Below are 14,832 nucleotides of genomic sequence, written 5' to 3' on the forward strand. Positions count from 1 at the left end.
GCTGACTTTTAGTCCTTTGCTAATTTCTTGTATTTGTTTGTTGTTATCCTATTCACCTATTCTTCCATTCCTGCTCTTTACCCATTTCCAATTCTCGTTTCCATCCCTCTCTAACTCCCAGTCACTTCCTCTCGGTCTCTTCCTGTCCCTGTCTGGCTCCATCCCCAGAGATCGCTTCTCTTTCTACATCTCTGTTTTGTCTGCTTTTGTTGCTAAGGCTAAAGGGAGACTGAGGAGAGTTGGGATTCTTCTTGAGCGACTGATCACGTCACAAGTGTGCATATTTAGACACACTATGGCACTCCATGCACCACATAGGACAACAAACATAAAATTGCTCCGTGTTTGCAACAGTTTCTTTTTTAGAATGTTGCTACACATAATAGCATTGTATTAGGAATGGACTAAAATGTTGGTGAATAACCTGTCTTCACTAGAATGATACCAAATGTTTCCTTAAGCACTAGCTGACTTCTTCAGGTGGTAGTTTAGTCTCCTATGGCAATGTGGCCCACCCCTACATATTTGTTTGCTTTCAGCCAGACTGTTCTTCACACCATGCTAGGTGTGAAAAGGAGCCGTTCGTTCGGTCCACGGTGCGATCAATACAGAGGTGAGGATAAAAGCTCTGAGAAGGAATGTTTGTAAACTGGTTCGCGTGAGACAGCCGCATTTACACCAAGTCGAATCTCCCCAGGTAACTGTGACTTGTGAAGTTGGAACTTAGATAATAGATAATTGTAGCACAATTTTACCACAAAAACGCAAAAAGGAGGGAAAGTAAGTGTTGAAAAAGTGACTAAAATGTCAGCTTAACTGGTTGTTTCAAAATCCAGTAAAGTCAACTATCAAGTAAGTGTTTTAGAGCTCTACATAGACTAGAAAAGATATACAAATAGTGCTTATGAAGTTAATGAAAACTTGACTAACAGTTGACTACAGGTTTTAACATTAGCATGTTGCTAAGCTAACAATTCAATACTCTAACAATCATAAAAGCTAAACTTATATTTTTAAAGCCTACAGTCCCTTAAAATTATGTGTTGGGTTGATTTCACTGTAGGACACGCCCTTCAATATGACCCGCCCCAACTTCCTGTTGCAGAAAGAAACTTGGACCTGTTTGCCCAAGCTGGTAGAACTTCATCTAGGTATAGAATTCATTGGTTTTAGTAGAAAACAAACAGATATTTGGATCATGGCAAGATAAAAATTTAAATATTGTTAAATACGTACAAAATTTGTAACCAAGAAATGTTTTTAAATGACAATTGACAAGATCAGAAGAACTTCATAGCACATCTCCTGTTGTGATTGCACAAATACTTTAATTAAAGGACCAAACTGTACATTTTAACAAGCAGTCAAAAGACCAAAAAAAAAAAAAAAACCAGAACTGCATATGTACCTATCGTCTCTGCTAGAAAATTTAAATAAACCCAAACGTGATATAAAAAATAAAATAAAAAAATTATTGATTCAAAAACAAAAAAACATGGCAAACCATTGACATGGATTGACAATTTCTAAGCAAATAGTAAAACATTTAAATTCTGGAAAGTAAATTTACCAGTATGGCACCATGTTATTTTTATTTATTTAAAGTGTAAAACTTCTTAAAGGGATATTTAACCCAAAAATGAAAATTTGATGTTTATCTGCTTACCCTCAGGGCATCCAAAATGTAGGTGACTTTGTTTCTTCAGTAGAACACAAACAAAGATTTTTAACTCAAACCATTGCAGTCTGTCAGTCATATAATGGAAGTGGATGGAAATCACGGCTTTGAGAGTAAAAAAAAACATACATAAAACCAAATTAAACCCTGTGGCTTGTGACGATACATTGATGTGTAAAGACACCAAACGATCGGTCTGGTCTGTGCAAGAAACTGAACTCTCCTGAGCGCATTCTCAACAGCAGGTGTGTGATGCATATTCTTTTTACTTTATGGCAGATCGCAGACTTATAAGTGCATTACCGCCACTTCTCTCTCAAATGGACCATTGACACTCTATCTACAATCTCAATTAGGAGAGAACCATTTTAGAGATAGGTGGTGGTAATGGATTTATAAGTCTGCGATCTGCCATAAAACAAGAAGAAGAAGAAGAAGATGTGTCACGTGCCGGCTGAAAAGAAGAAGACACGAACACGCTCAAGACAGTTTGGACAATGCGCTTAATAAGAGGTAAAAAAAAAAAAACACTATATAATTACTGTTCAGTTTCTTGCACAGAATGATCATTTCGTGTCTTTACACATCAATGTATCGTCATGAGCCACAGGGTTTAATTTGGTTTTGTTTGTGTATGTTTTTTTTGATGCTCAAAGCCGTGATTCTCATCCACTTCCATTATATGACTGACAGACTGCAACGGTTTGAGTTAAAAATCTTTGTTTGTGTTCTACTGAAGAAACAAAGTCACCTACATCTTGGATGCCCTGGGGGTAAGCAGATAAACATCAAATTTTCATTTTTCACTTTCCCTTTAAAATATATATAAACAGAATGCATAACCTGAAAAAAAAAAAATTCAATATTTACTCCAAAAAACATCTCTCTAGAAGCCTACATCTTGTGCCGGAAAAAAGTAAAACCTGGTTAGGTTGCAGTGCTCTTTAAAATAGTGCTTACAACAATATGAAATAACTTGACTATTTACAAACTCTTTAAACATTTCTCATACAGTATATGTGTTAAAAGAAATTTTAATCCATAGTCGAGCCAGTGGTACCTCTTATAGGAAATGTCTGCAAATACAGTATATATATATATGTATTTAAAAAAAGAAACGAAAACAGAGGCTGGCCTGGAAATTTTCTCTGTGACTTCATAATACTATAACATTTAACAATATTATACATTAAACACTTTGCAGCACCTTGATGAAATATTCTTTTTTAACTGCTTTACAATATACTCAACACATTCAACAATGTAAGCTTCCAGAATCTCTTTTCGTGGACAAAACAAAACTGCGCTTGAACTGGTTTTTGATAACTTCTGGACAACATGGTCTCATGTCAAATGCATAATTATCAGGCTCTGTCCACACGAACAGGGTTATTTTTAAAACCGCAGCTTTTTCTTCGCAGTTTGGCCGTTTGTCCACACGCAAACGCAGTCACTGAAACCGAACATTTTTGAAAACACCTGCCAGGGTGAAGATTTTTTTTTTAAACTCCGGTTTCAGTGTTATCGTGTAGACAGCGAAACCGGAGTTTTTGGCTTATGACATTGGAGCCTGCGCTGTTATCTCCGCCTACTGGAAACTTTTTCAGGTTTCTGATTGGCCAATATGGCTTTACGGTTGAGATTATGGCTGCATCCGAAAATTGAAAAATGCTGCCTTCGGATGACGCATTCCAAGGTAGGAAGGCATCAAGGCACATCCGAATTCAATGTTAGTTTCAGTTCCTGTCTCCTGAGATGCATTCATCTGGACGATTTTTGAAGGCAGCATAGATGTATCCTTCGCTGCCTTTGATATCCCACAATCCAGTGTGTTCCACTCTGTGACCATTAAGCCAAAAAATAAAGATGGCTTTTGAAAGTTGCGGTCGGTGGTCAGTTTGTGAGTAAATGTATGTTTTTGATCAACATTTTCCACATTTTATGTCATTTCTAGCAAGAAATTAATATTGCAGTAATGAAATATCCACTTAGTTATCACCAAAGCTCTCTATATCTTGCTGTAGATCATTAAACTGTTACTCTGCCTCAGAAGCCTGTCCAAAATAAGTTTCATGAGGTGCCTTCGTGCAAAAACGCTGCCTGCAAAGTCATTGCCTGATACGGCAGCGAGGCAGCAAGTCACCTGCCTAAGTTTTCGGATGCAGCCATCACCACCTGTTGGCTTGGCATGCTCTTGACAGTGCTTCATAGCACGTGTTTGCACTTTCATGTGGACCGAGATTTCTTTTAAAACGGAAGAAGAAAAACTCAGTTTATAAAAATACCCATGTACGTGTGGAGATGGCTTCAGAGTTAACCATGTTAAAAATTGTAGTAGATTGTACAGGTTGGCTCATACAAAATGTATGATTTTTACTTCATTTGAGACAATTCAAAACTTGCATGTATATATTTGCATGTACATATTTTATGCCTTAACCTGATTTACCCGGTTAACTCTTAAAAATTTTACACGTTCGTCACAAGACTGGGCTGGTTCTGGATTCACTAAACACATGAACACTTGTATCTAAAAGGTAAGTTATTTCGATCTGGAATCATCTTTCCAAAATCTAATCTCCCAAAATGTAATAGTGAGAAGGGTTCAGATCTACAAGTGACATCTAAGTATTCTTTAAACTGTCAGTAAACTGAAGGTAACACCCTTGCTTTTTCATAAATAAATATACATCCCAATCTTCTGTTCATATAAACATAAAAAAGTCCTTTACTGCGTTTCAAGACAATCAGTTTAGTAAGAACTATACGCTGCATACGCTCCTACGTGATTTACAGACATTGCATCACATGTTTTGCAAAATATTTTGAATGAGGCCCAATTGATGGCAACTGACATCACACACATACTTATGCACAAACGTATCCCAACACGCACCTGTTACAGACGTACCATCTCAAATTGTGATCCACTGCATCTCCTAACTGGAGAAATTTCCCTGTGTCTCACGAAGCAAAAGTAATTAATGACACTGAAAGAAATAATCCAAACAAAATTGATACATAATTGATTCATAACTGAATTAATAATATAAATGAGAGTGCTATCACATTATCTTGGGTGGAATATTCAGCAATTAGTTTAATATTTCAGAGGTCAGTCTGGCTCATTTTAATTAAAAATAAAATTAATTTATTCAAGTTGATAAGCAAACAAAAAAACTTTGAAAATTGCAGGTTTTTTTTATGTCTTTTTTATGTTTTGTTTGACAGTCCTCTTTTGATTGATGGCATCTTTTCAGATGGATCTCTATTGATCTGTATTCAGAGGTAGAAACCAGTGGTCTGAGGGTCAGGGGGAGGTGGGAGTGGCTCAGGAAGGGGGTGAGGACCGTTGCCGGGTGTGGCCACTGCATTGCCGTTGGGAACCAAACAACTTCCTGTGTAGGCCACACTAGCAGAGTTGAGTATAAAGCCTGTCTCCATCTGGAAACAAACAAACAAACAAAAAAATGTTAGAAAATATTTAGCTACTGTAAATGGCTAAAAGCTAAAGTGTATCAATTTTAGAATGTTTAGCATTATGATAATGTCAATTAAGAACATCATCCTTCCAAAATTTTGCAGTTTTTCGAAAATAGTATGCACCAAAACATGGCTTCTGTTAGCCTAGCTTAAAACAGCTTTTGAAAGTCATATAGTGTAAATGCTGACTAAAATTGACAAAATCCACAGCGTGCAACCATGACCTTTCATTAGCATTAAAATATTTCTTTGCTATTGACACAAATTACAGAGCTCACTTATGGTGCTAGTTTATAGAGTTTATAGCATGGCGGTGGCTTATTTAAGCAGGTTTAGTGGCAGCTGGACAGCAGATGTTGTGTTTGCTAGGGTCATTAAAGGGCTTCACAAGATACATTCACCAGGATCATAATCAGAAACAAAAACTAATTCCATGCTGTTTTTGGAGGAACTCATCAAAATAATCAAATTCCAAACTGCCACATACAACATGCTAACCAAAACAAATCTCGAAGATTAGCTGGGTAAAAGCTTTTAAAAATGACATCACTTGGCATAATTTGTCAGTGCATGCTGTTTTACCGACACATTTTTTTTGCTAATGTAGTAATGTGTTGTGCATCTGATAAGTAAATCCTTGGCTGTATCACAAAGCTCCTATAGTTATAGTATATGACAGTGTAGTGTTAGTATGCATGAGGTTATGTTGATGCTGGATTGTAGGTCATGGCTGCTCATGCCTGAATGGGCATTTAAGCTCTATTCTCCTTTCAGCTGAGAGCAATGAACCTGAACACACACAACTCAGAAAACTCAAAGCCTAGAATGTAGTGCTGGAATGAATTGTCTCTCTTTCTTTCTCACTTTGCTCTTTCATTGATGATTAATTTTTCTAACCTCGCCATTCCAATTTCAATACTATTTCTAACTGTACCTCCCTTTTTCTTTGGAAAAGTAGCTCCAGCACTTTTTTTTGGCAAAAGTCACTACCACAATACCAAAGCCTTGGCCCAAGTCAAAACAGTCCAACCCAAAGTATCTATGATAGTTTTTGGGGTCTAGATCTTCAGTCTATGGTATTATTTTCATGTTTCGGTTGTCTGCCAGTGAATTTTAAGTGTACTCAACAAGACACAGTATTTAAGATATCATTCGTGCCCATAGCACAGACAATAAGGGATTGACCAAAATTCACCAGATTTGTCTTAGCAAGCACTGCTAACCATCCACAGAAAACACAATCCCTACATGTGGAACCACAGCATGGTGTCCTACATGCGGAAAGGCAAGATCGTCTGGATAGATGAGTGCAGACAGGAGCCCATGGTCTCTGAATATTGCCTGCTGCATGAGCGGTCCTTTTGTGGAGGCTACTCTTCCTCTATCTCTTGTTCATAGCCTCAGGCTCCCATTTCACAATAGACTAGATGCTACAGTTGGCTGCCATCAGTTTAGCGGAAAAACCTGTCTGATGCTGGCGGGTTGACCTGAAAGCTTACACTCTTAAGCTGAAGATTATGATCTTAATCACAGTCACCATAATAAAGCAACACAGCAGGCAAAACCAACATCCACCTGTGTGGGGCCCCATGGCGAATCTCCAGAGACTAGCAAGACTTTGTATTGTAGGTCTGACAATCAACAACATGAAATCTCAGAACACCATAAACAAACCACAATTACATCACACCTAACACATAGCACAATTAAAAAAAAAAGATCATAAATACCAATGGATGAAAGATGAGAAATATGGAGGGGGTGGAGTGGGACGTTTCATGGTTTGGAGTCCAGAATATCTTTTAAACTACAATACTAGACAATCCGAGCTGTTTAAAGAGCATGTAGACATAAAAATGAACAAAGTGAAGGGTGGTCAAAAGGGTATTTATCATTATGTGTAATGTTAAAGAGAATTTGATACAATTTCTAGTGCACAATATTTCTAAGCCAGCATTCTATACAACCTTGACATTGTAAATAAAAAAAACTGTCCAATCCTGCTCCTGAAGGGCCATTTCATGCAGAGTTTAGCTCCAACACATCTGCATGGAAATTTATAGTGATCCTCAAGATGTTTATTAGCTAGTTCAGGTGTGTTTAGTTAAGACAAGAGATAAACTTTCCTGGAAGATGGCCCTTCAAGAGTAGGATTTGACACTCCTGGGTTCCTGCAATACCTTTGGTTTTCCCTTATCCATACTTGATGGTTCTAACATTTTCATCCACAATAATTTCCTGAGATCAGGAGTTGAGGGTGTACTTGGGATTGTAGATAAGGTTTGGCTGTTATATGTTTGTTTGGCATGTTGATTCAGGAGCTTGTCCAACTTAGTTGAATCACATTGCGCAACTATATCCTTCCTTAATTCTTACCTTACTGTGGCTGGCGTCATGGGTCAGTTCAGAGCCATAATCTGTCAATGAGGGAAGGTTTGAAGGTTGGGCTGATCCCAGGATATGCTCAAGAGAGGAGTTCTGTTTGGTATAGGAGGCGTAATAAGTGGGTGCAACCTTTGGCTGCTGCTGCTGTTTCTGATAACCCTGCTGATAGGACGAAGATGAGGCCACGGCTCCCTGAAACTGGCCTACATCCCCAACTGCACTGATGTTCATTGTAAATTCCACCCCTGAATTGTCAGTCATATTGTAATCAACATGTGTACCCAATGTTTGTGTGTGTGCCATCTGGCCATTGGGAAAAAAAGGTCCATTTGTGTCCAACTGGTCTGTGAAGTCATATCCATTCCACTGGGGATCATTGTAGATCCCGTTCGGAGGGGTATCACTACCCACAGCTGTTTTCTGTTTATACTGGAATGGGTTAAGCAACTGGTTGTGCTGCCATTGCAGTGAGTGTGCTTTACTAGTTCCTGTTATCTTGTCACCAAGTTGAGAGTTCAAGTTGGCTTGTGTGTGCTCAGAGACACAGTGTCCATTGTGTACAGCTGGTACCGAGTTCATAAACAAAGTATCATGTTTCGTAAACGTAGTTGTCTCAGTGTCTGCTGTAGACACCTGTGGTATTGGTGCCTGGAACCAGCTTTCGGTTTTGTGGCAAACCGGCTGGCCATTGAGATGTTTCTGCATACGCTGTGAGAGATGAATTATGGGTGTTATCTGTTTTTGTGGCCAGAAAGGTACGTGAGGAGCAAGCATGGAGGAAGTCATTTGAGAAGCGGAATCGGAAGCAGAACATGGCTTAGGAGGTTCAACAGAATCTAATGCCGCTGCAGGGTTTTGAGCATCTGTCGAGTCCTCGATCCGGTTCTCCAGTGAGTCTTGGACATAGGAGAGGATTTCGTTGTTGGTGAGAAGATCATTCAGAGATGGGACATAATCCGGATCCATCTCTACCTGGATCATCCTCTCATCCAGAAGCAGCAGCTCGAGGTCCTCTGCGATGAGTCCCAGGTTTTCCAGGGCACTGAATAGCTCACTATTGGAGCAGCTTTCCTCCTTTTCCAGGGACAGAGAGTCTAATGTTGCAAGTAGTGGGTCAAAACTTGATGGTTCCTGTTTGGAGACTGCAGTTACACCATTTTGCACTGGATTCCAACTTTCATTTTCCACCGAAGAAGAGAAAGTGCTAGTCTCTTCTTGCTCACTAAAGAGGCTACTGTGGAATGACATTCTAGGCTGTATCGCAGGCTGGCAAACATAAACAGACTCGTCCTGTCTCATCATGGCTCCCAGCAAAGAACTTGGGTCCAGATCATCCTTTGAACTTTTGTCCACCTTACTCTTTTTGGTTTTGTTGTTCTTGCCTTTGCCCTGAAGGGTGTCGGGGAAACCTGGCATGGGGTAGCTGATTTGGTACAGCAGAGCTTCTCCAGTAGCAAAGGTGAACGGAAGATGCATAGATCGCTTCCTCAAATGCTCTCCACCCTCTTCTTCTCTGAACAAATGAATAAAAAACTTTGTCAGTGGATGTGTAAGAAGTACATTCATCAAAATCCTGCTAATTCTCCATGCTATTTACCAGTTTAAAGGTGAACACTAGCATGTTAATCAACTACTGTACATCTATTTTGTAAATATAAAATGGAAATATAAATGGATTTTAGCCATAATATACTTACACAAGCGGCCTCTGGGTGGCAATGATGTAGTCCGGCTTGCCGTTTTTGTGGACAAGTCTAGCGTTAGCTTGGACCCATTTCCAGCGGTTGTCCTTTGTAAGCAGTCTAAAAACAGTCAGGCCGCTTTCTCCAGTCTTGATCACTGCCATAGACAATGCAACAGTATATAAACTCAGTTATTAGTAAAAACATGCAGATCAGGTTTTTCTGCCTTGTTGCTTTTTTCTGCTAATAGATGTTGGCTCCATATTGAATTGCATATTTTACTGGATTTAAGGCTCTAGTTCACATGTTCCTCTACTCTTAACATCAAGGATTTATCCAATCTCCTCCATAATCTATGGGATTATGGGAAAACATTCTTCCTCCTGTTTCTTGCTCTGTCTGTCTGTCTCTTTTTTGCACTTCTTGCCATAGACCTTCATAGAATAATCAGAATTCAAAAGTCCATATAATTGATAATGTCAGTCGATTTCACTTCCTGTAATAACATCTATGGATTACCTCCTGTGAACCAAGCTGAGTATTTGCCTAAGAGCACACTGCTCATGTCTTTTAGTGTCACTAGTTTATTGTAGACACAAAGCCTTTGGCAACAATGTCAGCATGCATCAGCAGAAAGACAGCTTATCATAGCTGTTTCTTAATCTTCACGTGATTCAGTTATGTAGCATTTTAAACATAGTTTCTTTAGGCTGAATTTGACTTTCTTGAACAATAAAACTCCAAAATGACAAATCTGAAAATCTTACTCCTGACATGGTTCTCAGCACAATAGAGCATATCAGCTGCATGGATGAACTGGTACCCTGAACCACGAACTCGCAGCTCTGCCTCGGTGTAGCCAAGAACGATTTTACCCCTACAACATGGGCAAAACCAACATCAGTGATTCTTACACCATTTTCTATTGAACTTATGGAGATATAAACATTTATATACAGTGCACGTTACAACTCTTTCAAAGAAATGTCCATCATTACTTAGCATCACAGGCCATTGGGGTGAAGTCCAACTTGTGTTTGGTTCTGAAAATCATGTTCTTTGTTCGGATCTCCATTATGGATGGAGGCTGTAGGGGTGTCGCTATGGCAAACAGGGCGAGCTGGGGTGGCATTTGGCCTCCGTCATCCAAACGCCTGTTCTGTCCATGCAGGAATTTCAGACGTCCTTGAAGATTCAGGGCCAATGGGGCATACATGATAATGAATTTGGGAATTTCTACTATACAAAAAAATTAATAAATAAACTTAAAGGCATAACATGAAAAAATTTGAAAGTGGACATTAATTTAAATGTGGAATTTCATATATTAATTATATGTCTCAAATACTGCGCTTCTACCTAAAAAAAGCAAATAAACAAGAATAATAAAAATATGACATGCAATAAATCATGTCAAAATGCATTTGCATGAAAGACGTACATAACCGATAGACGTAATATATGAACATACACAGCTGGAGCTGGAGGATTTTGTTGCCGTGCCCTTGGCAAACCACATCATTTGTCTCTGACTCAGTGTGGGCAATAGAGCTCAATCCAGGTCATCTATTAATGAAGGCAATGACCAGAATGTGTCACATCTGAATATTTGCTTGTTTGTGATTGGTTAGTCAACATTACAACTTTTGTTCTGACTGGTGGAGATTAAGCCATCTAAAAGTAAGTGTTTTATGTATGTTAGCCATGATTAATTTAGGGCCACTTGTGGCTGGAAGGCACTCTTGATTCGTGATAACCTATTTTTGTTGTTGTTTCATTTCTGGGTGAGCTGTTCCTTTAAGGCTTGTAAATGATGTGATGTCTTGTGTAATGTCTGATTTAAAGGGATAGTTCACCCAAAAATGAAAATTTTATGTTTATCTGCTTAACCCCAGGGCATCCAAGATGTAGGTGACTTTGTTTCTTCAGTAGAACACAAATTATGATTTTTAACTCTAGCTGTTGCAGTCTCTCAGCCGGATAATGCATGGCAATGGTAACAAAATCTATGAGAGTAAAAAAAACATACACAGACAACTTCCAAATTAAACCCTGCGGCTCGTGACGATACATTCACCATTGACACTCCTAATTGAGATTGTAGAAAGAGTGTCAATGGTCCATTTGAGAGATAGGTGGTGGTAATGAACTTATAAGTCTGAGATCCACCATAAAGCAAGAAGAAGATGCCTCAGGCGCCTGCTGCTGTGAATGTGGGTTCACAAGAGTTCTAACAGTTTGGACATTGTGTGAATCAGAGATATAACAATAAAGCACAGGGCCGCCGATCGTTACTGTCTCACATCAATGTCGTAGAGCTGCAGGTTTTAATTTGGATTTGATGTGTGTTTTTTCTCTCTCATAGATTTGTTTGCCGTTTACCATTTAAGAAGCAACGGCTGGTGTTCAAAATCATAATTTGTGTTCTACTGAAGAAACAAAAATCACCTTGTGATACAATGCCCTGGGGGTAACCAGATAAACATCAAATATTTTATTTTTGGGTGAACTATCCCTTTAAAATAGAAATAAAAACGAAACTCTAAACAACAAATTACAACTTTGTGAAGCATTAATACAGAGATACATATTCACGTACACAAATGGAAAACGTTAGTCAAACTATATTTCATTTGGCGCAAATAAAAACGAAGCTTTCAGCATGACTTTCCAAGTTGGTGGTGTGTCAATTAAATAATCATGATGGAAGGTAATTGGGCATAATGACGTGTTCATTGTGAAACTTCCAAGATAACATAATAGTTGCATTCAAAAATGTCAAAAGGACCAAAACAAAACAAAAAAAAAAAACAAAAAAAAAAAATAATGGAAAAGAGTTTGAGTTTGTTCATATTTATAGCTCATGCTAATTAATGAATTTCTCTGAACACATGGGGAGACCCTTGTTAGCGTTCTGCTCCTGACAAGTTAAGTGTAGTCATGCTATTCTTGAGGGAGAAGGATTTGGTAAAGATGGAGTGGAGGGGAAAGAAAGTAAAAGAGTGAGACTGAAGAAATAAAGAGCAAGAGTACAGAGAATCCTGCAGTAGTGAGCTTTGCACGCACACGTATCTCTTCACTACCACATTGCCAAGATTAGCAAAAAAAGAGACAGCTGTCTGGCTGAAAAGAAAGAATGGGAAAAATACTTTTGGAATAAAGACAGCTGAAAGAGTTGGTGGTCACTATTGCGCTCTATACTGTAGCTAAAGCCTGGCTTTCTTCAAATTAGCTGTAATTTACGCTAACAAGAACCGGTTCTCGCTATTATGCTCTATTTCTTCTAGGACAAATTAAAACCTGTTCCCCATGACCCTATTGCTCCTTTAAGAAGGATTACAGAGGTGTTCCAACAATTCTGATCTCTGTGGCTGCTAGAGGTGCAATCCAACACAAAGTTAGCCACACAAACCTAGATGCTAGCTCACTCTGTAATCTGGAACATCGGGGCTTAGAGACTTTGAATAGCAAGATATTTTCCATCATACTAATATTAAATTCCAACAGTATTTCCATAGTTTCTGTGTAGGCAACTAATTAGGTTTTGAGAGCAAAATGAAAGCTTTAGCTGTTTGACACTGACCAGGAATCCCGAAGAATTGTCTAGGAGGCATCGGAAACGACAGACGAAATTTCTCTCCAGGAAAGAGGAGTTTTCGGGAGGCAGCTGGTCAGGGTTGCATGTCACCAACGACATAATTGGGGCAGGATCTCCCTCTAAGAGAAACAAAAAAGAACTTAGAGACTCGGTAGTGTGTCTAGACTTTTTTAACTGGAGGTCATCATTGAATTATCCACTGACTACTGTTTCTGTTTTCTTCCTTTCTGTTTGCTATTATCCTTAATTAAAATGGACATTTTATTGACCATAACATTTATTTTGCAACTCCAGGTGCTTCCACTAAAGGTCAGACCACCCTCCCCCTCTAATTTTTTCCCCCTATTTTTCTTTTTTCTACTCTTCGTTTCTTAATCTAAACTATTCACTTGAATATTTGCATAAAAGTTTTGGTTCTTTTATCATTCATTTGTTATGAATTAAAATATTATATATATAAAGACCTTTTTTTATTTTTTCAGGCAAAAATAACTCAGTATAGTGCTACCATGATATAAAATGATATATTTTCTGACCTTGTGGTGATTCTTCTATCTGCGTGCTGGTTGGAGGCGGGTTCAAGGCCCAGTGTAAGTTGCGTCTGAAGGCCTGCTGGTCTTCAGTATGAATGAGTTCAAACACATTTTGATGCATCACATCTGTCTGGGTAACCAAAGGACAAACGTCAGTGTGAGAGAATTAAGCTGAAAGGATGTAGCATCACTTTATGGTTTTAAAAAGTTTCAGGACCAACTACAAATATGTAAAGTAATGTTTGGCATCTGTAAGGTTTTTTAATATTTTTGAAAGAAGTCTCTCATGCTTAAGGCTGCATTTATTTGATAAAAAAATAAAGTAAAAACAGTAATATTATTACAATTTCAAATAATTGTTTTGTACTGGAATATATTTTAAAATCACCGAAGTCAGTTTATTCACTGAAAAATGGCTTATTTCTTTGCATCAACTTTGACCTGCTATCAAATTCCCTCTTTTCTTGTCTAAACACATTCATACAAACAAAAGAAGGACTTCATAAGCACAGAAAGTAAACAAATATAATGACGTCTCAGCTGGATAATTCATTAGTAAATTATGATGAATTGGATTACGCCGTGCCAGACTGAATCTCAGAGTAAAGCTTATTTGATTAAGCGCATTCAATTTCTACTGCATTCAAACTGTTGCTCGAGAGAGACACTGCAGTATTAAACAGCATTAGGGAGATCTGTTGTGTGTGTATATATATACTGTATATATACAGTGGTGTGTAAAAGTGTTGGCCCCCTTCCTGATTGCTTATTCTTTTGCATTTCTTATTTTTCTTATTTTTCTTATATCTTATTTTTCACACAGGGCCATGTAGTTTTGGATTTTGTTTTCCCTTAATAATAAAAACCTTAATTTAAAAACTGCATGTTGTGTTCACTTGTGTTATCTTTGACTAATATTTAAATTTGTTTGATGATCTGAAACATTAAAGTGTGACAAACATGCAAAATATAAGAAATCAGGAAAGGGGCAAACAATTTTTCACACCACTGTATGTGTGTGTGTGTGTGTGCACTAAGAATAGAGGTGAGAAGTATGGAATGATTATCCAACAGGTGAGTCTGACATAATTCTGATTCTGGGAAAGTGTACGTACAGGGCATCCTTATCAATCAGATTAAAACTGTGTCCTGACACCTGCAAACTCATTACATCATGCCTGGCTTGGACATAATTTAAGTGCATTTAAGTAGCTCTACTCCAAAATAAAGGCCTATTTGCACACGTCAAAGTAGCATTTTTATACTTTTTAGAAGATAAACATGTTGAAACACAATAATCAGAAATTTTGCATTTAAATATGTTTATTTAAATGTTGATATTTCATAAGGAATTTTATAGCAAACTCCAATCCCCAAATTCCTATCCCAAAGATATTGACTGTAATTCAGTTGTCTATTGGATTAGTATTAGAACAGTGGCTATATGATACATATGTGTTTATGTAAGAGACT

The 14,832-nt window shown here is 38.0% G+C and overlaps 3 protein-coding genes across 6 annotated transcripts in view; all 3 read right to left on the reverse strand.

Annotated features, from left to right (window-relative positions):
• Window positions 1-14,832, reverse strand: part of LOC109082837 (glutamic acid-rich protein-like) — an 848,403-nt gene that overhangs the window by 696,734 nt on the left and 136,837 nt on the right. The gene's annotated exons all lie outside the window — the stretch shown is intronic.
• ahr2 (aryl hydrocarbon receptor 2) overlaps window positions 1-14,832 on the reverse strand; it is a 223,353-nt gene that overhangs the window by 134,374 nt on the left and 74,147 nt on the right. The gene's annotated exons all lie outside the window — the stretch shown is intronic.
• ahr1b (aryl hydrocarbon receptor 1b) overlaps window positions 3,766-14,832 on the reverse strand; it is a 35,763-nt gene continuing 24,696 nt past the window's right edge. The window contains exons 5-11 of the mRNA XM_042748578.1: window positions 13,363-13,489; window positions 12,812-12,945; window positions 10,227-10,429; window positions 9,996-10,105; window positions 9,244-9,385; window positions 7,538-9,059; window positions 3,766-5,122 (exon numbers count right to left, since the gene is read on the reverse strand). Of these exons, the coding sequence (XP_042604512.1) occupies window positions 4,961-5,122; window positions 7,538-9,059; window positions 9,244-9,385; window positions 9,996-10,105; window positions 10,227-10,429; window positions 12,812-12,945; window positions 13,363-13,489 (2,400 nt within the window). The 3' untranslated portion in view covers window positions 3,766-4,960. The remainder of the gene's footprint in view (window positions 5,123-7,537; window positions 9,060-9,243; window positions 9,386-9,995; window positions 10,106-10,226; window positions 10,430-12,811; window positions 12,946-13,362; window positions 13,490-14,832) is intronic.

This window comes from Cyprinus carpio, chromosome B22 (assembly GCF_018340385.1).
Source record: "Cyprinus carpio isolate SPL01 chromosome B22, ASM1834038v1, whole genome shotgun sequence".
Classification (NCBI taxonomy): Eukaryota; Metazoa; Chordata; class Actinopteri; order Cypriniformes; family Cyprinidae; genus Cyprinus; species Cyprinus carpio.